The 22,800-nt window shown below is 37.2% G+C and overlaps 6 protein-coding genes across 6 annotated transcripts; 2 read left to right on the top strand and 4 right to left on the bottom strand.

Moving 5' to 3' along the window:
• On the bottom strand, positions 396-4,662 carry LOC104717709 (probable transcriptional regulator SLK1). Its single transcript, XM_010435320.2, has 10 exons — positions 4,345-4,662; positions 3,379-4,196; positions 3,164-3,295; positions 2,953-3,001; positions 2,558-2,772; positions 2,398-2,466; positions 2,072-2,172; positions 1,852-1,945; positions 1,699-1,768; positions 396-1,553 (listed from the first exon to the last, which is right to left on the bottom strand). Exons 2-10 carry the CDS (start codon positions 3,979-3,981, stop codon positions 646-648), a joined length of 2,241 nt encoding a protein of 746 aa, XP_010433622.1. The 5' UTR covers positions 3,982-4,196; positions 4,345-4,662; the 3' UTR covers positions 396-645.
• On the bottom strand, positions 6,128-7,861 carry LOC104717706 (protein phosphatase inhibitor 2-like). The gene is made up of 5 exons (XM_010435316.2): positions 7,771-7,861; positions 7,461-7,515; positions 7,031-7,143; positions 6,607-6,786; positions 6,128-6,499 (listed from the first exon to the last, which is right to left on the bottom strand). The coding sequence occupies exons 2-5, from the start codon at positions 7,463-7,465 to the stop codon at positions 6,243-6,245; spliced, it is 555 nt and encodes a 184-aa protein (XP_010433618.1). The 5' UTR covers positions 7,466-7,515; positions 7,771-7,861; the 3' UTR covers positions 6,128-6,242.
• Positions 8,017-13,867, bottom strand: LOC104717707 (DNA mismatch repair protein MSH3-like). The gene is made up of 12 exons (XM_010435317.1): positions 12,780-13,867; positions 12,298-12,489; positions 11,971-12,135; positions 11,762-11,860; positions 11,237-11,488; positions 10,468-10,719; positions 10,167-10,298; positions 9,596-9,856; positions 9,442-9,513; positions 9,202-9,351; positions 8,643-9,104; positions 8,017-8,462 (listed from the first exon to the last, which is right to left on the bottom strand). Exons 1-12 carry the CDS (start codon positions 13,731-13,733, stop codon positions 8,169-8,171), a joined length of 3,285 nt encoding a protein of 1,094 aa, XP_010433619.1. The 5' UTR covers positions 13,734-13,867; the 3' UTR covers positions 8,017-8,168.
• LOC104717708 (pre-mRNA cleavage factor Im 25 kDa subunit 2) lies at positions 13,974-16,959 on the top strand. Its single transcript, XM_010435319.2, has 7 exons — positions 13,974-14,251; positions 14,847-14,892; positions 15,672-15,765; positions 15,857-15,930; positions 16,278-16,364; positions 16,450-16,560; positions 16,649-16,959. The coding sequence occupies exons 1-7, from the start codon at positions 14,133-14,135 to the stop codon at positions 16,718-16,720; spliced, it is 603 nt and encodes a 200-aa protein (XP_010433621.1). The 5' UTR covers positions 13,974-14,132; the 3' UTR covers positions 16,721-16,959.
• LOC104717705 (transcription factor LAF1-like) lies at positions 19,112-20,187 on the top strand. The gene is made up of 3 exons (XM_010435315.2): positions 19,112-19,275; positions 19,355-19,484; positions 19,564-20,187. Exons 1-3 carry the CDS (start codon positions 19,149-19,151, stop codon positions 20,099-20,101), a joined length of 795 nt encoding a protein of 264 aa, XP_010433617.1. The 5' UTR covers positions 19,112-19,148; the 3' UTR covers positions 20,102-20,187.
• On the bottom strand, positions 20,409-22,215 carry LOC104717704 (transmembrane ascorbate ferrireductase 1). Its single transcript, XM_010435314.2, has 4 exons — positions 21,997-22,215; positions 21,341-21,389; positions 21,018-21,217; positions 20,409-20,907 (listed from the first exon to the last, which is right to left on the bottom strand). The coding sequence occupies exons 1-4, from the start codon at positions 22,138-22,140 to the stop codon at positions 20,584-20,586; spliced, it is 717 nt and encodes a 238-aa protein (XP_010433616.1). The 5' UTR covers positions 22,141-22,215; the 3' UTR covers positions 20,409-20,583.

Raw genomic sequence — 22,800 nt, 5'->3', positions numbered from 1 at the left:
AACATGCTTGTATGTGCATATTCTATGGTAATGTTTTTCATGTTCCTTATCGGAAGACCAACTCTACAGAAACCAGTTTCTTTAAGTTGAAGAGCCACTCTACAGAAAAATCCACAATGATTCGATTAATAGCATACAGCCATACACGATAAAAGAGGACATAAAACTTTTAAAAAAGGCTCATGAGTAGTTAAAGTTGTGTTGCAACTTGTTATGTTTTAAGTTTTTCCATACAACTTATGAGCCCCCTTCAAGATGATGATCTTATCAGCCCATACAGAACCAAATCTCACTTTGGTAGGAGATGTAAAACCCTATTTGGATCAATAAATAAGACTCTATAATATATTAAGTTTCATGACTTCGAACTCAAACCCATAGACAAAGTAAAAGCATTAAAAAGAATAAAATCGCTTGAAAGTGTCTGCAGAAATAATCTTAAGATTACATCTTTACCATCTCTAAAAGGGAACAAATAAGATGCTAAAAGTTCCTATAGATAAGTTACAACAAATCAGAAATACCTTCATTGGCCTCATATCTCTTTGGTTTCTATACAAAGACCAACCTAAATGAGAAGAATAAGCCCTAAATTCTCTTTCAATGAGTTAAGTCAAAGTAACAATGCCTCTGTTTGTCGGGATATTACAAGCCACCATAGATATCACTGTTGTTGAAGAAGCCGTCTTCTGAGAAATCATGAGATAGTAGTCCTGTAACCGATATATCTTCTGACAAATGAAGGTTATTGTTTGAGGCTGCTTTAAAACTGTTGTTGCGGCTTGGAACTCGGCCTCCTTCTGTGATGTTGGAAGTGGAGGCAGTTGTGTTTCTCTCTGCGTTACTGTTGCTACCACTTTGACCCGAAAAGGCTTGCTGCTGTTGCACACTCGCTCCATTTTCAGACATCTCCTGCAACAGCTGATGAAGCATCTGCTGCTCCTGACTGTTACCATGTGAATGTGGTGATTGCAAATGATGAGGGTGATTCTGCGGAAGCATGTTGGGAGCGCTCATGGTTCGCTGTTGCTGTTGCATTTGAGGAGAGCTGGGAAATCCACCTGGAGCTAGGTTCTGCCTCTGATGAGACAACGAAGATGGACTCTGGTTTGAGTTTGGGGTAGGGTTCTGACTCGAGAACCCCTCTTGTTTGCCGGTATTTGAGTTTGGGATATTCATAGCATTTTGTCTCATAAGCATGCTTTGGTACTTGGTCAGAGCTTCTGCGGCTTGAGCTGAGCCATTCATGGCTCCACGACCAACGATTTGATGGTGATTATTGGAGTTGTTGTTGGCAGTTGAGCCGCCCACCGTTCCTGAAGATAACGCCATTTGAGCTTGAGCTTGCCCACTCATAGCTCCACGACCAACAATTTGATGGTGATTATTGGAGTTGTTGCCAGTTGATCCATTTATCGTTCCTGAAGTTAATCCCATTTGAGCTTGAGCTGGGCCATTCATAGATCCACTATTCCCAAACTGCTCCATCTCTTGCATTTTCTGTCTCTGGAGCTTTACTGTCACCGTCTGTTCCAAAAGCCGTTTCAACCCCTCTGCATAAATGACATAAGCAGGAATCACATAACATTCACAACATTCATTCAGAAAATCAAAGAGAACATTTTCACCAGGAGAGTTACAAAAATCAGTAGATATTTCAAGTGAAAGATACACCAGCGGGAAAATTAGTAGACTTACCAATAGGGCCGATTTTGTGCTCGCCAGTGAAATTCATCAGATCCTTCATGCTCTTGACAACTTCAGATATCTGTCACATGCAATGGCTCAATATTAGGCCTTCTTAGGTCTTCATATACAAAATTAGTAGCTAGGAAAGGAGCTAATGAGTACCTGCAGAGTTCGGATATATCTTTTTGGATAGCCAAGATCATTCAGTGACTGTAATTCCATGAACTTTGCCAGTTGCCGTCCTGCCCCCAAGACCCTGATACACAAATTAGCACCCAAGAATGACAAAGAGCACTAGAAACAAATGCCTGAGAATCGAAAATAAAAGAATAGTCTGCAACCACCATACAGGATGTAAAAAGGAAAATAAGGATCAACTTACATGTTACTATTTGACTGTAAATCCTGCTGAGAAACTCCCTCTGATCCACTCTCTGAGATCGTGCTCTGGCATTTTTGTGCAACCTGAAGCAACTGGTTCACCTGCATGACCAATAATAAGATTTTAGTACACTTCTTAACAGCGTTGCAGCATCGACAAACATCTGTTTTGAAGTAGAATTACAAACTTTGTGCTCTAATTCATAGGAAACCAGAAGCTAAGCACATTACACAAAATGTTTAGGGAAACATAGCCACACAGTTGACGAGAAATATTTTTTTGTAAAGTTAAGTTCATAATAATTTACGCAAGGGTTAGAATAGGACCTGCGGAGCAATAAGTCTGCGAAGAAGAAGCTCTTCATGACGCCGAGCACAAAACTCCCAAGACAATATCTAGAAAGAAGCAAAGTAAAGTTAAGCACACTGCTGATTGATTTTTTTCTTCTCTTTTCAAAAGTTTGAACCAGAGAGTTGTTGTAGATACCTTCAAATCTTGAGAGAATATGATGCGAAGATGGCCCTCACGGACAACACGAAACTGCTCGTGTACAGTTTCCTGGACTGCTTTTCTATATTCTAACATCATCAGTCCATTGGGAAATCTGTTTTCTCGAGGGTGATCCAGATATAAGAGCTCATCAATAATACCACTTGCAAATTTGATTTCAATAAGTCTGGCAAGTACATCAAAAGTTGCCTCTGCGGATTAACACGAGAAGTGACAGTTAGCTACTTCTTTAACTAAATTGCTTTAAAACAATAAGTTACGTTTAAAACAATAAAAAGAGAGCAATTAGCATGTGTAAGTTTCTTCACTGTGCTCAAGTGAAGGCAGAGAAATATAAGTACACACAAGAATGATATTTGCAACTCTCTTACCAAATCCCTTTCCAGATTTGGTGCCACAAAGATCACATTGCCACATATCCTGCAAACAAAATGAGATGATGGACTTATTAATCAAACAATCTGTGTACTGCAGTGAAATTCATAAGTAGTAAACTTTATATGGAATATGGTAAAAGATACAGAGACACAGAACATCAATATCATAAAAGATCAAAAAACACAGAGCAAAGAAGAAACTGACCGGAGCAGCTTGTGGAAACATGCCAAGGGCATGGTGCCCAGCACTTTCGTACTGTGACAAGCACAACCTTTGCTTTGCACGAGGTGAAAAGTATTCTGCCACAAATTTCCTCCAATAGGTAATGCAATTTTCCTACAAAGAGATATCAGTAATGGTTAGAACTTGAATAGAAGTGATGAAATTGCTAAAAAGTCCACAGATAAGTATGAGCTTACAGCAGGTCGTTGCTGCAGGTGATACAAGTACATCATCAATTTCCGAGCACACACGCCAACTTCATAAGGACGTACATTAGGAGGAATCTGTTGAGTGCCCTGTAATTGCTGTCTCAACTGCTGCTGTTGCTGAAAGTGGAGTCTCTGAGAGGGTGACATGGATTGAAGAATCTGCTGATGTTGCCTTATTCTCTGCTGCTGAAGCAAAGCTTGCAACTGCGGATTCCTTCCAGTAGGGTCCTGACGCTGGATCAACTGCTGTAAAATCTGCTGCTGCAACATGTCCTCTTGCTTCACTTCTAATCTGGGTTTCTTATCGACATGGGAGTAACTGTTATCCCTCATTGGAACTGAACCTTGCCCAGCTTGCTGTTGTAGTTGGTACTGCTGCTGAGGTAAGTGTTGCATTGAAGCAGACCCATCAAGAACAGATGAACCAGGCATGTTAACGCTACTGGAGGAGAAAGACATTGGTGATGTTGGGATACGCGTATTATTATTATTGATGCCACTGCTCCTCTGCATATTTAGAGCTTCCGAACCAACAGCATCAGTTAATGAGAAACTCGATTCGACAGCTCCTGAGACTACTGTTCTGTTCATGCCCCAGGAGAGCAAACACGTCGTCCAAATACAAAGGACAGATTCTCAAAGAAAATGAAAAGCTTAAATCTTTGAAAAGCCGTCCTCTCAGAATCCGAGCCAAACGGATCCCAAGCTGCTATGCTCTATTCTAACCGATCAAACTAAGATAATTAAACCATTCAGGATCCAAGAATTACAGAAAGATTCAGCTGATTGAGCTGAGTAGTCAAAATCTGAAAAGAAATGAAAACAAAAATCAGAGACTTAGATATACAACAAATCCAACAAGGGTAAGACAATAATTAAAAAAAAAACAAAAAAAAACAAAAAGCCCTAATTATATCAGACGAGCAAATTCAGCAAAAAAAGGATACAACTTACCAACAAAAGACTAAAACTTTGAATCCAATCGGGCAACTCAAATCAAAAGTTCAATACCCAGAAAGAAACTTGTCAACGAAATGGACTTTCACAATTCCAAAATAAAAAAAAAAAGATCAGAAATTTTGAAGAAAGAAACCCAGTAGAGAGAGAGGAAGAGAGTACACAAAGAGAGAATTAAAACACTTTACTGCACCATTCAGCGATGGCAAAACCAAAAATAAAAAAGAAAAAAATCGGCAAAACCTGTAGAAAAAGAAAAGAAAAAAGAAAGATAGAGATCTTTTATTATTTTGGGGGACTTCACAAATCTTATTTACGCAAACAAATCTAACTCAGCCCCCAAAATTAAGAAAAATAAATGTTTTAATACTATACTTCTACCATAGTCAAAATATGAATACTAACCTGAAATTGCAAAAAAAAAAAAAAAAAAAAAAAAAAAAAAAAATCAATCTCAATTCACAAATTAAGACCTAGTTGGGGGAAAAGTATACAGTATATTGCATTATTTAATTATAAAAGAAACTCATAATTTTTTACCGTAAAAAAAAAAAAAAAAAAAATTAAAAACATGGAAGAACCGGTAATAACCGACTATACCGGTCAACTAGCTAAGCGTCACCGACCTCGTGGATCAAAAGACACCGACACGTGCTGATGTGCTAATAGATCTCTCGTGGTTAGGAGTGGGACAATAGATTCGTGTTATCATATGAATCGTTCGATAAGATTCAAGTGGTGGTAACATTCATGGAGGAGAAATGAGAGAGAGATCATATAACATTTTTATTTTTACAAATAAAATTGTAATTAGTCGGAAATCTATAAACATAAATCTAGAGTTACAACTTACAACTAAGGTTAATGGTAAGATAGAAAGTCTATCATCATATATTTCCAATCAAACTCTTACCTGTTATTGTTTCTTAATTATTTTAATTGTTTTTTTTTTTTAATCAATGTGGTTCAAATTAATGAAATTTGTATTGTTAAACAAATTTCGTTGATAATGTTTTCTTTTTTCTGTATTTTTTGATACTTTGGAAAAAGGTCTTTAGTGATTACTGATAAGTGAAGATACATATTACTACTATTTTTTCTCATATTAAACTTATTACACAAACCATTAATTATTAAATTTTGGTGAAAAATCATACTGAGTTAGTGTTTACTTATTTAATTTTTTTTCTTCTCTTTTTTTTGCTGTGATTTATAAGTGTTATGGGTCGAAACCCATTCATATAGTCGTTGGAAATCACATATAATTACTCACCAGAGGACACAAAAACATCATCTTTAGGGTTTACGCCGCTCGTTCAAGCACCTACTTGATTGTTTTAGGTTGTTGCTCCTGTCGAATCAATATTACCTGTATGTTCTTCTTCTTTATATATTTTAGATTTGTGTGATACTAACAACATATAGCCAAAATTGGATTATTATTATTGATTATCTTTCGGAGCTTAAATCAGATCTTTTGTAGATTTTGTTTATAGAAAGATTATGGTTTCCGATTTATCTATTTCCGTAGATTTATGAAGTGTTTACTTAATATAAAGGTATCCCAAATTTTTGAATTTTTTGTCTTGTTCTTTGATGATACACTAAAAAATTAGTGAGTTTAATTTTCTTTAGAAAAAAAAAACCGTTTTATAAATCTTTCATATAATCATATTCTAACTGTCTATTTATTGTGTTTTGTAACAATGTGAGACTTTCAGAAAAATAAAAGAAGAAGGAAAGAAAACAAGAGTATCCATCCAATAGATCATCAACATTTTATATGAATGATTTGTAAATATTATATATGATCCTCTTATAGTTAAAACTTGTGTTTGCTACAGTTTAATAACACCGTAGTCTGTAGTGACAAATGGTTCATTCTGAGGTTTGAATCAACTAGCGGACAAGGATGACTTTCTCGGTGATATTGCATCGGAATCACCATCAGCTGTTTCTCTATCCGAGCCATTAACACTGGGAGCTTTTTGTGAGATTGTTGCCTCGGATTTAACTATTTTGGCACCATCATCCACTTCTGCATCTTTACCATAGAAAGACCCAGAGGATCTCAGCTCCTTTACCATTCGAAACTCGTCATAGTGTGCCCGTCTATGCTCTTTGAAACTTTCATTTTTCTCAATCTCAGAATCTGCAGTTGCACAAAAAACATAGATTAAGATGTTCTCTAGGAACCAAGAACCTGATGAAACTACGAGTCATGCATCTTTGATCTATTTATTTGGTTTTGTAAATAACCTTCATATTCATCCATTGGATCTGTGTCATCCTCGGACCAGCTCCAGCCTCCAGACTCGGATCTCTGGCTGAAAGTTTTACTGGAAGAAGCTACATCATTCAGAACATTCCTTAGTTCTTCCGCACGATGCATTTCATCAACACAGTTGTCAAATGATCTTCCTCTAGGAGACAGAGAACCTGAATAAAAAAACCAACCCAGAGAGAAAAAGAAATCAGAAATTTTGTTCAGGTTACTCTTCCAACTAGACTGACACCATTTCAAATTTAACCAACATGACAGCATATACTGTAGGTTATGTTTGTGTTATTTTAATTTCCTCTGTATAGAGATGGTGACTACTATTTTGTATTTACTATATATATGCCAGTATTGCCAGAAGCATATATGTAGGCAACACTAGAAGAAAAAAGAAATCCAAATCATCATCATCAATCATGGGGTGATACGGTGTCTTTGGTTCGGTAATCTTCTGCCTTACAGGTTTGTTGGATTCAGTTTCCACTATATTAGCTTCATCCCATTGTACACGTCCCCTGCCATAAGAAATGAATATATATACTCAACAGAGAAAATAACTGTTGCTAAAAGCTGAAAACGAAGACAATGTGCTGCAGCCTGAACTGTATATATAGTAAAACATCCTGAGATAAGCTAAACATGATCACCTAGCAAATACATGAGCCTTAAACCAAGACAAAAGTGAAAGATTCACTAAAACTGTTACTTATTCCATCCTGATGAAGATCATGCTATACTCTTATAAGGTGAAGAGTGCATTCCAGAATTCTAACAAAGAGTCTAACTACTACAAAAAAAAGGTGGAAAGAAACAGGGAGAAGGAGAAACGTACTTCATCTTGAGCTGATTATATACTCTTTCCCAACAAAATAATATAGTTCACCTGACTGCAACATTAAACATATATTTGCTTATCTTTAACGACAACATTAAAGAAAATTAACGACAACCTCAAAGATAAATACTACTACAGGCAAAACACCAATTTATCCTCCATCGACATAAAAACACAGAGAAATTCGTCCCTGAAACCACAAAAGACTAATCCTCGACCAAAATCCAAACACACGGAACGGAACATCAATCGGTACTTGTTTCGATTTCTAAGATGAGAACATCGTAACGAAAGATTTTGCCTTTACCTCTATGAATCCGATTCTTCTCTTCTCTTTTCCAACTTTCTGTTGAAAACTGGAAAGTTTTTCTCGTGGCGAAGAGAAGAATCTCATATTTTAACCCCCGCCCATGGCCACGATGGACACACGCTCGACAGCCGTCCGTGCATTTGAGTTTGACCATAATAGATTCTAATGTTAGCCACGTGGGACATCATAACCCGTTAGATTCTACTATTCCACGTTTGGACTGGTTCGTACAAAAGGGAAGGGTACTTCTGGAAATCTTCATAAAATGTCAACACTGTTTATGTACACAACTACATTACTTGCCTGCACATGATCAAAAACATTGCAGGTGCTAACATGCTTGCTATTCGATTAAATAACGATGGAGTGTGTTTAGTTTGATTTTGCTAAACTTGCTACACTGATTCTTTTGCTGCAATCTTCCACGCACGGTTTAAAAACTCGAATGATTTCAAAGGATTCTCCTCTTGAGAGAGAGCAAGTTTCAGGTCTGCAAAGAAGTCATCTAAACCAATAACAGATTCTTCTAAGCTTTTTGAATCTTCAGGGTCACCATGTACTGGATCCTCTTCATGACCTTTTGGTTCTCCTCTGAGTGATTCCATGCGTGTGTTTTTCTCTCTTTCACATACCTCAGCTTCCAATTTTGCAGCCATGGTTATGGCTCGACGTACACACGATGGAGGTATCTACAGTCAAGTATATATGTGAGATCAGTTTCATGAGTGGACCAACCATAGCCATATATTTCAGTGACTAACGCATTTACTGATCATCTTCAATTTATTTAAGGCCTCTTTTAGGATGGCCTACCTATGCTGCTCATTCTGTATGTCAGATATAAACTTATGTATTTGAGGCGAGTTTACCTGGGCAAGCTGAGCAACCTTAAAACCAAAGCTCCTGCTGCAAAGGCCACGCACAAGTTTATATAGGTAGGTCACATCATCATGATCAAAACCACTTTCATCCTTCTGCGATGTCAGATACGAGACATGGTATGTCCCAACAGCAACTGGGAAGCCGTTATTGATCTCAGCTATTTCAGGGTAATGCGTGACAAAAAGAACCAAACATTTCTTTTCTGTTAGGAGATGTCGTAATGTTGCATAGGCAATGGCTACACCGTCGTGTGTGCTAGTGCCTCTCCCAAGCTCATCTAATATAACAAGCGAACGAGAAGAGCAGGTTCTGATTATGTGTGACGCTTCACTTAATTCTTCCAGAAAGGTACTTCGACCATGCTGGATACTGTCTGAAGCACCCATCCGAGTGAAAACACCATCAAGAACGTGCAGCTTGGCGAATGAAGCTGGTACAAAGGAACCAACCTGGGAAACGTAATCAGAATCATTTCGCATCTAACATACGCAAGAAATTTTGGTATTTTGGTAAAGCATAAGCTTATACTGTTAATGTCTATGTTACCTGAGCCATTATGGAAATCAATGCAACTTGACGGATATAACAGCTCTTTCCTCCCATGTTAGGTCCGGTGATAATTTGGCAGTATTCCCTTTCTGCATGCAAACTTGTGTCGTTTGGGACGAAGTTATCTTGTAATATAGTCTCCAATACCTGGGAATTTTCAAAACAAAATGATCGATCCATTACCAACTTAATTAGACGTAGCAAGAAAGAGAAAAGGAAGTGAGAGCAGATGCATACAGGATGACGACCAGACTGTATGTTTATCTCAACTGGTTCACAGTCATCCACAAACACGGGACAGACATACTTCTGCAGAGGAAAATATCTGAACGAAGTTAAAACTTGCAAAGCAGTGACTACAAGCACACATTTTGTAGTTTGTTCCTTCGACCTTGTTTCTAGATAGAGTTGCAAGGGCGTGCAAACAGTCTAGCGCAGCAAGAGCTTGAACGGCAGCCTGGAAATCTGTATAGTATCTACTGAAACTTTTGAGAAAACTATCCCACGAAGCTCGGTTCACAATGGCAAGATGTTCAGTTGCTAGAGCTAGCTCATCCAACCCAGCTACTATTTCCGGGGGATGATATCGAATAGTCTTTTTGGTGCTATTTACTTTCACCCAATTCACAGGCACCTTGGCATCAACGGGCAGCTGCACAAAGCCTTAGCTTCAGATCAGAAATAAAGGTCCACAACTTTCAATGATGAGAGAGTATTATACGCAAAAATGTGCAAAAATGTACAAAAATTAGGTTCATAGCTGCGAATATTTTAATGGATATATGCACGAGAAAGTGAGAACGGTAACCACAAAGAAACCAACACAAGCTACCTTCTTGATACTTATTCTTATCCTGAAACATGATGATACTTTTGGGATTCCTTTTAGGTGCAATTTCAAAACAAATCAAGAAAGCTGCACTCTTGCGGTAAGAAAGCATAAGAAAATCACGAGAGAGTACCTCTATCAAATGTGTGATCCCGGACACTTGAAGAAACTCCAAATTTCGCATTGCGAGTTTCTTGCGAAATATATCTATCGAGGAATCAAGTTTTTCGCTGACGATTAAAACTGCTTGACGAGCTTCAGCTAGCTGTGCATAGCAAATAACAGAATTGAGTTATGGACCATAACATCGTCACTACTCAACAATTGATTCATGAAAAAAAGCAAAGAAGATTAATGATAAGGAGCTGTGTGATGCATAAAACATAACATTAAGAGGAAAGTAAAACATATCAATTTCCATAGAAGATACAAACCTCAGGAAATTGGCCGCTGGACGTGATTAGTATGTCGAGCAAGTCTCCTCGAACAGCCCCTTCCTTATTCAGGGCAGAGAGAAGTTTTACGGCATTGTCAACCACAGCGGGAGATGAAACAACAGATATCAATTTTCTCAAAAGAGAAGACTGCACAGTTGTGGATTGCGTAGTCATTCCACAGTCTTGCTTTACGCCAAGCCGCTGAAGTTGCTTCCCCGCAAGTAAAATAGCTTCCATAACTGCGATGAACTTTTCATCCAGAAAGTTAAGAACCTTCAGACCTCAGGTAAGGAAGAGGGTTAAAAAGCAAGAGCTAGTCAACAAAAAAACATGGAAGTGAAGCAAAACTCGTATAACTCTTCAATATTTTTCTGCTCTGCCTATTAATTTCTTTTCCTAATCAAGATAACTGAGAATTGGGAGTTGGGACGTTGAAGTTTATAGCTTTCCATATGACTATGTCTATAAAATGAAAACCAACGTGATAAAAGAGGATAGGATACTGAACAATGGTGCTATTAGCCTATTACTATGAAACACGTATTTATTTGACTAGATATCGCGAAGAGACCATCCTCTGTATTATTTTCCAACTCACTTCAGAGGGACTTTTTATGATTAGACTTGGTCAGTCAACATACATGGTGGCAGTTTAAACTATATCCATGGACAAAATTTATTACAGTATTGCACTATATGAGAATTTAATTAACTTTAGACAACACAAGCACGAATATAAGAGGGAAAAGGACAGGCCAAGTATCACCTCTGTGACTTTAGCAGTCCGATGAAAGATTCTTGTTATTCCACGTTGGATATCAGATGATCTAGACAAAGAAGTCAAGACTGAGGAGAGAACGAAATAAAACTCAGGTGATACAGTTGTTCTCTCAGAACCTTCTTCAACCAACTCATCGATCTTCTGGGAAGAACTATAAGATCCCATGCATGCAGCAATCTCAGAAACAGCATCAAGGCGAGCAGATATCAGATTTCTATTGCAAAGAGGATGAGTCACCTGTTGAAATGGAAGTGCCCACAAATCATGATAAGAGGTCTTTCTAATTAATTTCCATACTACTTAGCAAAAACTTCATGAAAACTCTGAGGGGTAAGTATAGAAATCTATGTCCCTTTCAAGAACTGAAAGATGCCAGTAAATTATTTATTCTTTATTATAAGACGACAAGTTGGTACATCAACAATGAGTTGGAGCATCTTTCGAACTTCAAACACTTGAAACAAGACCAAACTTTACAAAAATCTAAGAAGAAAATATATTATGTCTTACCCAGTGTCTAAGAAGCCTGGAACCATATACTGTAAGAGTGTGATTCATATTATGGAATAAGGAGCCAGATTCCGATCCATCTGAATTATTTCTCACAACCTGAAAATAGATAAAATTTCTTATAAGGGAAACTCAGTTATGATACTTCGAAATGGCTGAAATTTTAATATTAACAGAACATGTGGCTCGCTAAATAAAGCAGAAAGTACCTCCAACTGTTGCAGTGTATTGGCTGAGAGAGTCATCTCTGTGCTGCTTGACAAAGTGCGAAATGAAGCCCCCTGGTAAAGGATCCTTTCAAATCCAAACTGTTTGAGATGGCAAAATGTCAGGGCAAGGGCTTGAACAGTCAGATGTGGCATGTTCATAATTGTCTGCAATATCAACAAAAGAATAAGTTAGCAGGAATTGCAGCAAGCATTTAATAAAAGAAAAACTCTTCTTGGAAGCTAGATGTGTTTATTAACAATCTCATGCTAACAGAGAATCATCAAAATCAAATAAAGTGAAAGATTTTAGAAAATCAAATGATGTACGTGAACTGTCAAACAAGACATTCCTTCTTCAGCAGTCTCCACCTTGAGTTCTTTATCATCTACTAGGTTGTTTGCGCTGATTTTTTCACATAATGAAATAATCTCATCTACTGCACTACCACTGCGGAAACGATCCAGTGAGGCTCGTTCCACTCGAACATTTGAGGTAGGTCCAGCATGTGCCAACAAAAACTGCCAAACAAAGATACCAAACGATCATCTATCACAACATGTATGCACATAGGCCAAGAAGATAAAGTCTTCTAAACTAATCTATATAGAGATTTTACATACAGACAGAGATTCTAATCTCAAACTAATCTATATAGAGATTATACATACAGATAGAGATTATACATACAGAAAGCCTCTTTCACAACTCTAGACAGATCTGAGAAAACCAATTGAGGAGCTAAACTGTTCAAAATTAATCAAAGAATGCTTAAATTAGTAACATTTTTACTCATTAGAGATAAATTTACCTTCTCAGTTTGTTGTGAAAGAGGCTGGCCAAGCAACAGCTCAGCTGGTGACAAGCTTAAAATCACAGCCTCTAACCCACTTCTCATGAAATTATCATTAAACTCTCCATAAACTACTTCACCAGTTGAAATCTCAACGCCAACAATCCCAACTCTAACATCAAAACTCATTTCCATACCTAAACCAAATGCCTCCGGGTCAACTCTCTCATCAACAACACAAACCAAGAAATTACTCTGTGCACCAAAACCTTCTTCACCAACGCAACCACCACTTATATCCTCAGCCGCTTCAAGCATGGCTTTAGTATATAACGCCGATAGTCCCCGGAAAAAAGGGCCTCCCCGGTTAGCACCGTGGGACTTAATGGCAGCAGTTTCAGTCTGCTTCACCACACCAATCTTGTACCCTGCATTCACCAATCTCCTCACATGAAAGTTCAATCGAAATGTTGGTATACTCGCCGTCATGAAACTATGATCCATATGAGCGTAAATACCCAACACACGTGCTGCAACCTCAGCGTCTTCTCCAAAGAATCTGTACCTATAACCAACTTCAACCATCAAAACCACATCTGGGTACTTGTTCTTTAGCTCCACCACCTGCTGTTCCAATGGCGTGTACTTCCTCGCTGATGATGACGTTTCGGGAACAGATTCCTCCGGCGAGGGTTCCAGAAACCTCTGGAGAAACCTTCGGTGTAAATCAGGGTCGGGTATGGGGTTTTGAGTGTGAGGAGAAAGTTTAGTCTTTTTGGGTGACGCGGCGGAGAGGTGGTCGGAGAGAAGCTTACGCTTTGAAGGAGAAAAAGAGACAGTGGCGGATATCTTCGGTGCCGGAGATGATGATTCAGCCACCGGAACCGGTTCCTGAGTTGGGGATTTAGGTTTGGGAGCGAAGAATCGAGAAATCGTCTGCTGCTTTTGCTTCCCCATATTTGTTTTCTTCATGGTAAGATAAAATGTAAGGTCGTGGGTGGCTATGGCGAACTTGGGTTGCCGATTTTCGCGCGCTTTCTTAGGTTGCTGCTACTCCCACCACCAAGAAGAAACCACTGAAACTGAAGTGACGAAGGCAGGGGGTTCTTATGGGTCGGGCCGAGCCATTAATATGGGCCGAGCCGAGCCATTAAAATGGGCCTGAAGTGTTACAATAATAAAAGTCTACGGCCGTGTGAGTCTAGAAGTTGGTGGTGGTGGTAGAGAGAGACGGTGTCATTAAATTGCCCCCGACGACATTAATCCTCTGTCACCGTCGCCGCCGCCGATCGATAGATCGAGAGAGAGACAATAGGAAGAGAAACCGAGCAGTTTTGTCTGAGTCGATTTGGGTTAGAGAGAGAGAGAGAGATGGCTATGTCTCAGGTGGTGAACACGTACCCGCTTTCGAACTACAGCTTCGGAACTAAGGAACCGAAGCTGGAGAAGGACACATCCGTCGCCGACCGACTCGCTCGTATGAAAATTAAGTACGTTTTGCCTCTCTCCTTCTTTCTCCTCTTTGTTTTATGTCTTCTTCTAGTAGCTCCTTCTGTAGAAGATGACAAGAGTTTTAAAACCCTAGAAATCTCCAGCCTTTACATGCTTTTAGATCATGATCTCGCTGATTTGGTAAACAATTTGAGATTTTTTTATAAGTGTATCTGCGTTCTCTCGCTGCTTCTGAATTGTCTAGCTTCTCCCTTTGCTCAGCTGGTGAGGTTTAGATTCGTCATTTAGAATGGGTTGGCTTTGTTTGATTTTTTTTTATTCTCTGTTTTTTTGGCTCCTTAACAAACATTGTTATGATCTCTTAGCCATTTTACGCAACTATAACTTTGTTCATACTCTAGAGGAACTTTTAAGAGAGATCTGACTTAGTGAACAAAATAAATTTATAGGCTGTTTAAGTTTTCACTGATTGATTTGAGAGGGGAACAGCTATAACTTTTGTTTTGTAAGTAAAAGTCTCATGCTTTTTGCTTGAATAATTGAAGTTTGGAATTCTATAGTTCTAACTTAGGACATTCTTGGAGGCTGATGACTAATGTATCTCTTTCTTGATTTCTTACCGGTGTGTTGCAGCTATATGAAGGAAGGCATGAGGACTAGCGTTGAAGGGATTCTACTGGTATGATAATTTTTTATCCACTCTACTTGTTACTAATATCGTCTGTTGTTCTCTCTGTGTTTATTTGTGTGCTGTTTTAGAATCGGTGGAACAGTTATGTGGGTCATGAATTGTATGGCCACATTTTCATATGCATAATACCACTGAAGTGTCAACATTTTTGTACTTTATCTTAGCATTCTCTGTAAAGATACGTTCTCGACCCAATTATTATTTGAATCGGGGCATAACTATAGAAGTGTTTGATATATGCCTGGAGTCACTCTACTTCCTTTTCTAGTTGCCATCTCCAACTCAACTTTGTACTGTTTGGGTAACCTTTTATTCCAAAAAACTCTAATTGCATGAATGTATTAAACTGCTCTTAAGAAAGTCACAAACTGTATGGATCCAGTGAAATTTTGGTAAAACTGACTGAAGAAAGTCATAAAAATGAACTTTTAGTTTTAGTAAGTCACAGGTTTTGAAGGTGCCATATAGCAGACAGATTTGATACATCTTCTTGTTTCATTTCTTAATTTGTTTATATGCACCCTTGCCCTTCTAAGCTTTCATGTTTTCCGATGGAGTATCATCTGCTTTACATTCACTTTCTCATCTCTTGAGATCGTTGGAAACATAAGATGTTGTTTTGACATCCTAAAACTCAACCTTATAAACCTATAACCCACAGTTACAACTATCTTGTTGGTGTATAAGTTAAGTAGATAATTAGACATTACTTATATCTCTCTAACTTTAGGATTGTTCTTGATACCTTATGTTGGTAAACCTTTCAGGTACAAGAACACAACCATCCTCATATACTTCTCCTGCAAATTGGTAACACATTCTGCAAACTTCCAGGTGGACGCCTGAAGCCTGGAGAAAATGGTATACAATGACAATCCGTTAGTAATACTTTCTATCCTGTTATGAGTTACTTGATTGCTTAAGTTTTGGGTGTACGATGTTGTCTCTGCAGAAGTTGATGGCCTGAAAAGAAAGTTGACCAGTAAGCTTGGAGGCAATTCGGCTGCACTTGTACCTGACTGGAAGGTACCATCCTGGTTTTACTTCAATTTTTTGACTGATAGTGACCAGATATTTAGGTATAGATAGAAGGCTTACAAGAAATAGGTCGGTGTAGTATGTGCTTGCTCTTAATGGAAACGAGAACAATTCAATATAGAAATAGTTTTGTCATTACTCTTAGCATGCCAGGAATGAGGGATTTATACAGTGAAACAAAGATAGGTCTGGTGTCATTGATAGAGGTTATTTGTTTATTTCTTACATGAAGAAAGAAGACTATGCCATGAATTGATACACGTCTGATTGTGTTATATGACTAGCTATGTCCCTGATCCGTTGGTTTTTTGATGGGTTTTTGCCACCTTTACTAGGTAGGAGAATGTGTTGCGACTTGGTGGCGTCCAAACTTTGAAACCATGATGTACCCGTATTGCCCTCCTCACATTACGAAACCAAAGGTAGGAAAAGAGAACACAATCTAGCTTCAACTTCCCTCTTTTACACTTTTCCTTATATCTCATTTTTTGTTTCTGGTATGGCCAGGAATGCAAGAGACTCTACATTGTTCACTTGTCTGAGAAAGAGTACTTTGCTGTGCCCAAAAACTTGAAACTCTTGGCCGTCCCTTTGTTTGAGCTCTATGACAATGTTCAGGTTTTACTTATATCAAGATACTATTATTTACCTTTGGAAAATGGGTTTTGCTACAAAACTCTAAACATATGCTCATTTCCTGTAACAGAGATATGGACCGGTTATATCAACCATTCCCCAACAGCTATCCAGATTCCATTTCAACATGATTAGTTCGTGATTCTGCTCGGTGTGTTGAAGAAGAAGAAACCCTATCAGATGCTAAGTTACTTATTAGGTACGGTAGAGAGCTGTAGCTACCGGTTTAGAGATGTGATTTTTGGATGATGCGTGTGGGATTATTTACATTATAGACTTGTTGGATTTTATTTATGTAGAACTGGTTCAAAGTTTCAGCACAAAAAAAAAGAAGAAGATTATGTATCTCGTTTCTTAAAGCATTCGTCATTATTTGACTAACGCCTGTTTTGTCTAACCGAAAACGTGTGTTTCATTCAATGTTAAATGATATTTCTATTTTAATGATATGTGTATGAGAAATGAAAGACAAACTTGGCCATGTTCAAACTACTTTGTTGGTGGTATACGAAATACCACACCGGTAAGAAATCAACCAACTAATGACAAATATGTTTATTAATTTTTATCACATCATACCACAAGCACAAGGCCGGAATGGTCGAAATAGGAGAAGTTTTGTGGGCAAAATTAGGTCATCATAACACTAGTCGTGTTTCACTGGTGATTATTTTGACGGCAAATTATATTATGCGATCTTGACGACCAAGACAAGATAGTCATTTTTTTTTTTTTTTCCTCAGTTTTAATATGTTTGTAATATACTCCACAGGGCAATAGAGCCAACAAGTAAAATACAAACTCAAGAGTATATTAAAATCGCGACAGGGCCATTTCGATCGGGACAGAAGGAATTCATACTGTTTTAAAGTTAACAATATTCCTCAGTTACTCTTATTATTGGTCCACTTGTCCGTGAAAAATGTTATTACTTTTGTTCTCTAATAAATAAAAACAACATCGTGAGAGACTGAGAGGAAAAGAAAAATATTCAATGATGATTACTAGCAGCAAATAGGAGCTCAATGTTGACTTCAGTACATATATAACGTGTATTCAACTTGTCATTTTAAGTGATTTATGTGAAATTTACAAATCCTATGTTATTCAATAATGGATTTTAAAAAGTCTATTAAAATTCAATGTTATTAAACTGATGATTTAAAAATCTACTTTAAAATTCACGGTTATTGAACTGATGATTTAAAAATCTACTTTAAAATCTAGTGTTATTCAAAACAATTTTGTGGATTTGAATTTTATTGATTTTTAGGATTTTGGAAGATTTGAGAGGATTTGTTTAGTTAAAAATACAGAAATCCAAATCTCATGGTTTTAGGTGGGATTTGAAAGAATTTTACAGAAAATCATATCAACTTCCCTAAAATCTATCAAAATTCTAAATTTCTTAAATCCCATCAAATTCTCCATAATCATGGTTTGAATAGGCCCTCTTATAATTGAATTTATATAATTCAGAAAAACAAAAAAAACGAAGCTCTTAATTATTATTTCAAGTTGTACTTGCTTTATATCAAATGCAATTTGGCTGCTTGCTAATGATGCTTTACGAAAAAGATTAACAGATTGGATGATTCTTAATAATCATTATTTCATCATTATTCACAAATCATTGAATTGAATCAGACAGATTATTCCACCATGATGAAGTTCCTAACAAAGAAAAACTCATTGACGCGATTTAAAATTAAAGAAGTCGGCCATATAAAATTCTTGCCGACATTTTGAGAGTGTTTTGGATATGAAGATGTTATCTGATTTCTCAAGACACCGTCCATTGTAAATGTGTGTATGTAACTCACATATAATATATCTTATAAACATATTTCTGTAACTATGAAACAACCGAGTTATACCCTTTTGACACTTTTGTTTCTTTTTGTTATACTAGTTTGACATTTTGCACATCTATTTTAAGTTAATATCGTCCATTGTAACTCACTTTTGATATCTCGAGATCACGTCTCACGTTAATGTTCCATGCATCTATTAGAATCATTTCTAGTGCTTACTTTAGATCACGTCTCACGTTAAACTTGCTCATTTGGTCATCTCTTTGATATTTTCTTGCAACTATATATCTTTGTTCGTGTCTATCAAACTCCAGTAAAGTAAGTATAAGTAGAAACGAAGAGTAGCAAACAAGAAATTGCAAAAGATTCTTCTTCCTTTTTTTTTTTCACGTACGTAGGAACCATATAATGTAACTGCATATCAATAATTAATCAATTTTATCCTAGTAGACTTTTGCTACACATAGTTAATCCTTACATATTCCATTATGAAATTTCTCCCTCACTGCTTATACAAATGCATACAATATACACATAAGATATTCACAAATAAATATCCATAAAAAATAATAAAAAAAATACAATATATACATGTCAGTTGTCTTTTACTCTAAACAGGCCTATTTGGTCATTTCTTAACACTAAGTATGTAGGCTCTATCTGTAGACATTTTGGTGATATATGTTGTCTCAATCATCATAATACTGAGACATGTTTTCTTGTATCAGGGACAGCTTTAATTGAGACGATAGAGTGATGGCGAAGACGAAATCTGGAGAGAAACAGAGGAAAGGGTTATGGTCACCCGAAGAAGACGAGAAGCTAAGGAGTTGCATCCTCTCCCATGGCCATTCTTGCTGGACTACTGTTCCCATCAAAGCTGGTCTCTCTTTTCATCTTCTTCTGTACTAGTTTGTCAGCTACCAAATTATTACTTAATTTAGTCAACTTTGGTTTGATAGGGTTACAAAGGAATGGGAAGAGTTGCAGATTAAGATGGATTAATTACCTAAGACCAGGTTTGAAGAGGGAAATGATTAGCGCAGAAGAAGAAGAGACCATCTTGACGTTTCATTATTCCTTGGGTAACAAGTAAGTTTAACCCCAAGACCTAAACCTATTGTTTTTAGGATGCTAGTTAAAAGAGAGACTAATGATAAGGTGTATTTAGGTGGTCGCAAATTGCGAAATTCTTGCCGGGACGAACAGATAACGAGATAAAGAACTATTGGCATTCTCATTTGAAAAAGAGATGGCTCAAGTCTCGGAACTTGCAGCACCCAAAATTTATATCCTCTTCTTCTTCTCCTTCTTCATCACTTGTTTCTTGTGGAAAAAGAAACCCGGAAACCTTGATCTCGAATCATGTGATTTCTTTCCAGAGACTCCTAGAAAACAAATCTTCATCTCCATCACAAGAAAGCAACGGAAATAACAATCATCAATGTTCTTCAGCTCCTGAGCTTCCAAGGCTTTTCTTCAACGAATGGCTTTCTTCTTCGGATCCCCATATCGATGATTCCTCTGTTTTTATAGACTCTAAGCACAATCGAGCTCCGAATATCGAAAACAATGTCTCAGATTATGAAGAAACAAGTGATGTTTATCGATTCCATTACAACGAAATGATGATCAACAACAACTGGACTCTTAACGACGTCGTGTTTGGTTCCAAGTTTCAGAAGCATGAGTCTCCAAGAGAATCCTAAGATTGTAATTCTTCTGCTAAATTCTTTTCTTCATAAACAGCGCTCTAATGTACTGTCAATCAAATTTATAAAGGAAAACGAAACTTTACGGTTGACCAAAAAGGGGAAAACGAAAGTTAGAAAGTGTTCATTTTTGTCTAAATGCTTTGTCACCACTACATACCATATTAGGAGACGCAATGCTCGTGAAAGTTAATGAATATTCCCACTCAAGTTCTTTTTTTTGGCTCAAAATGGGTTGTCTAACCGACTACACTAGCTTAGAACTAAAAACAGTACAACACTTATATATGATACTTCGATGATGAGAGGTTTTTAAAGAAATGGCAATAAAAGTATAGCAAGATTCATCAAATGTTTTTGTAGATTGTACACACCAGAAGTAGCGTACAACATAAAGCTTTTAGCTACATATATAAATGGAGTTTTGACAGAATTAACAAGGGGCAATTGAGATGTAAGTGGAATGTAGGAAGTGTTATTTATATAGCAGAGTAGCTGTAGTCAACAGTATCATCATCATTGGAGGAGGAAGGTGACGGAGACTTAGCAGAAGCAGTGAGTACCACAAAGGCACCAAAGAGAATAGTGACAATGGCCGTGAAGTTGATGAGAAATGCCTCGGATCCATACTTGTCAAGCCCTCCATTCTCCAAGAAAGTCAGCTTTTCCAGAAACCCTAAAGCTGCATTCCCAACCGCGAGTATATAAACAAATAGGCCGAGCATTGCGTGCCACGGAAGCAAACCGCTTCTCAGATTTGCTGATCCTCCTGGGAAGAAGAACACTATGAAGCTGTACACCCACTGCAAAGTCAAAAAAACTTGTGTGATTGATTATCTTTGAATTGATTTACATGTTTTTAATGGGGAAAGAATTGTCTAGTGGAGCTAAAAAGGCCATATTGGAATTATACCTGGAAGCCATAAAGGGAAATGACTCCAATACCAATCCAGGAATGGAGACTGTAGAGATTAGGGATGTTGCTTTCATTATGGTTCTTGAAGGCTGCGCAGATGCCAAAGATCCCAAGAGCCAAAGCAATGGCATGGAGTATAAGGTGGATCAACTTCTTCACTGGTTTCTCCAGGGGAAGCGCTTTGTAACTTATAATGGCTGCCGTTTCCAATTCCAAAAAAAGACCAAGATTATATGGTGATCATCAACGGGACTAATCAAGATCGAAATGAAAGTGGTATCTTATTTATCTCGTTGTTCAAAAGATGTTGTTATCGTTACCTTCTCCTCCCAAGATTATAAATCCAATAAGCATCATAACAGGATGCAGCTGGATCACATAAAAAAACGAACTATGTATCAGAACACAAACACAGATTGCAAATAAGGTAGTGAAACAAAAGATTACAAGCTCTTGTTACAATCTTAAGGGCTAGAAAACACAGGATTAAAGACAACTGAAGAGAAGACCCAAGAAACCTTCTTTGAACACAATCAATTAAACAAAACAAGAAGACCAAACATCATGTTTTGGACATTCACTCATACTGTAATAAACTGAATACGACCCCCACAACAACACTCATGGATCCTAAGGCACTTCAATAGCAAAAACTTGGGACACATCAGAGGACGATTGCTTACAAAACTAGAATTATCTGACTAGTGATCAAAAACCCATTTTACAACTTTAACAAAATATGAAGATAACAAGAGGATTCTCACTCACTAAGAAAACAGCACTGAGAAACGGATAAAAAGAAGACTATCAATCAAACTTTTTTAAAAAAAATCGGAACTAGGATCAGGTGGATTTGTAAAATCACCCACTAATGAATGAGACAGAAGAGAGTCAACGCAGACGCGAGAAAGATAAATAAATGAGAGAGCTTTCAGTTAATTAAGTTTGAAGGGAGATTGAAAGAAGGCATACATACATTGAAGATGAGATTCTTGTTAGTAGCTTCCCAGGCCAATCCACCTCTGTAACTAATACTCCAAACCAGCACCATAACCGCCGCGATTACCGCCAGCGCGTGCGCCACAAACGTCACCGCCATCGCGTTTATCCCGACAGCCATATCTTTCTCTGTATCCAACTGTGTTTCTTTCTTCTTCTTGTCTTTTGTCCGATTAATCTGGATGGAGGACAGGACCTATAAACTCAGCAGCTGCCTCTGAGAAGAAAAAGACTCGATCTTCAGATCTTTTATTTTTAGGGCAAATGTCATGAAAATCCACTTTCTCCAAAAGTATTGTCACAAAAACCCACTTTACACTCATGATATACTTTCCCAAGTTTTTTTGCTTATGTATCCACTTTCCTTTTATATTTTTGTCCTTACTAACAACTTACCTCTCTTTCTTTTCTCTCTTTTTCTCTTCTTTTTTGTTGTTAACATTTTAACAAAGTAAAATATATTTATTTGTTATCATAAAACAAATTTTCTATTTATTTATATAAAATATGTTATGATTATATATTTTCTACATTTTAAGATACATATTGCTATATTTTTTATGAATTTTTAGATTATACAGTATCCATCAGTCGTTGAACATTTGTTCAATTATAAGTGGATAATCAATTGCAGTATTGTTAATAGATAGTTACTTGTGTTTATTCATACAAAATATACATACATAAATTTGGTTAGATCTTTATCCATAGCATATTATCCATAACACAACATAGACCAAATAAGTACAAAACCCTTTAATTCTAAATTTTAAATCCTAGA

Source organism: Camelina sativa, chromosome 10, assembly GCF_000633955.1.
Source record: "Camelina sativa cultivar DH55 chromosome 10, Cs, whole genome shotgun sequence".
NCBI classification, from domain to species: domain Eukaryota; kingdom Viridiplantae; phylum Streptophyta; class Magnoliopsida; order Brassicales; family Brassicaceae; genus Camelina; species Camelina sativa.
The sequence above is the reverse complement of the archived record's forward strand: the minus strand, read 5'-3'. Positions and strand labels throughout refer to the sequence as shown.

Excerpts from the sequence above, each read along its gene's own strand:
- LOC104717709 (XM_010435320.2), bottom strand. The coding sequence starts at position 3,981 with ATGAACAGAACAGTAGTCTCAGGAGCTGTCGAATCGAGTTTCTCATTA. Across the intron at positions 3,296-3,378 it reads ACCTGCAGCAACGACCTGCT|GAAAATTGCATTACCTATTG; the intron begins GTAAGCTCATAC and ends ATCTCTTTGTAG. Across the intron at positions 2,173-2,397 it reads GCAGACTTATTGCTCCGCAG|GTGAACCAGTTGCTTCAGGT; the intron begins GTCCTATTCTAA and ends TTGGTCATGCAG.
- LOC104717706 (XM_010435316.2), bottom strand. Across the intron at positions 6,787-7,030 it reads CCCCATGATTGATGATGATG|GTTCTCTGTCTCCTAGAGGA; the intron begins ATTTGGATTTCT and ends TTTTTTATTCAG. Across the intron at positions 6,500-6,606 it reads TCCAATGGATGAATATGAAG|ATTCTGAGATTGAGAAAAAT; the intron begins GTTATTTACAAA and ends GTGCAACTGCAG.
- LOC104717707 (XM_010435317.1), bottom strand. The coding sequence starts at position 13,733 with ATGAAGAAAACAAATATGGGGAAGCAAAAGCAGCAGACGATTTCTCGA. Across the intron at positions 12,490-12,779 it reads TTTCACAACAAACTGAGAAG|TTTTTGTTGGCACATGCTGG; the intron begins GTAAATTTATCT and ends TTTGTTTGGCAG. Across the intron at positions 11,861-11,970 it reads ATACACTGCAACAGTTGGAG|GTTGTGAGAAATAATTCAGA; the intron begins GTACTTTCTGCT and ends ATCTATTTTCAG.
- LOC104717708 (XM_010435319.2), top strand. The coding sequence starts at position 14,133 with ATGGCTATGTCTCAGGTGGTGAACACGTACCCGCTTTCGAACTACAGC. Across the intron at positions 15,766-15,856 it reads CCTGAAGCCTGGAGAAAATG|AAGTTGATGGCCTGAAAAGA; the intron begins GTATACAATGAC and ends TTGTCTCTGCAG. Across the intron at positions 15,931-16,277 it reads CACTTGTACCTGACTGGAAG|GTAGGAGAATGTGTTGCGAC; the intron begins GTACCATCCTGG and ends CACCTTTACTAG.
- LOC104717705 (XM_010435315.2), top strand. The coding sequence starts at position 19,149 with ATGGCGAAGACGAAATCTGGAGAGAAACAGAGGAAAGGGTTATGGTCA. Across the intron at positions 19,276-19,354 it reads TACTGTTCCCATCAAAGCTG|GGTTACAAAGGAATGGGAAG; the intron begins GTCTCTCTTTTC and ends TTGGTTTGATAG. Across the intron at positions 19,485-19,563 it reads CATTATTCCTTGGGTAACAA|GTGGTCGCAAATTGCGAAAT; the intron begins GTAAGTTTAACC and ends AGGTGTATTTAG.
- LOC104717704 (XM_010435314.2), bottom strand. The coding sequence starts at position 22,140 with ATGGCTGTCGGGATAAACGCGATGGCGGTGACGTTTGTGGCGCACGCG. Across the intron at positions 21,390-21,996 it reads ACAAGAATCTCATCTTCAAT|CTGCATCCTGTTATGATGCT; the intron begins GTATGTATGCCT and ends TATGTGATCCAG. Across the intron at positions 20,908-21,017 it reads TTTCCCTTTATGGCTTCCAG|TGGGTGTACAGCTTCATAGT; the intron begins GTATAATTCCAA and ends TTGACTTTGCAG.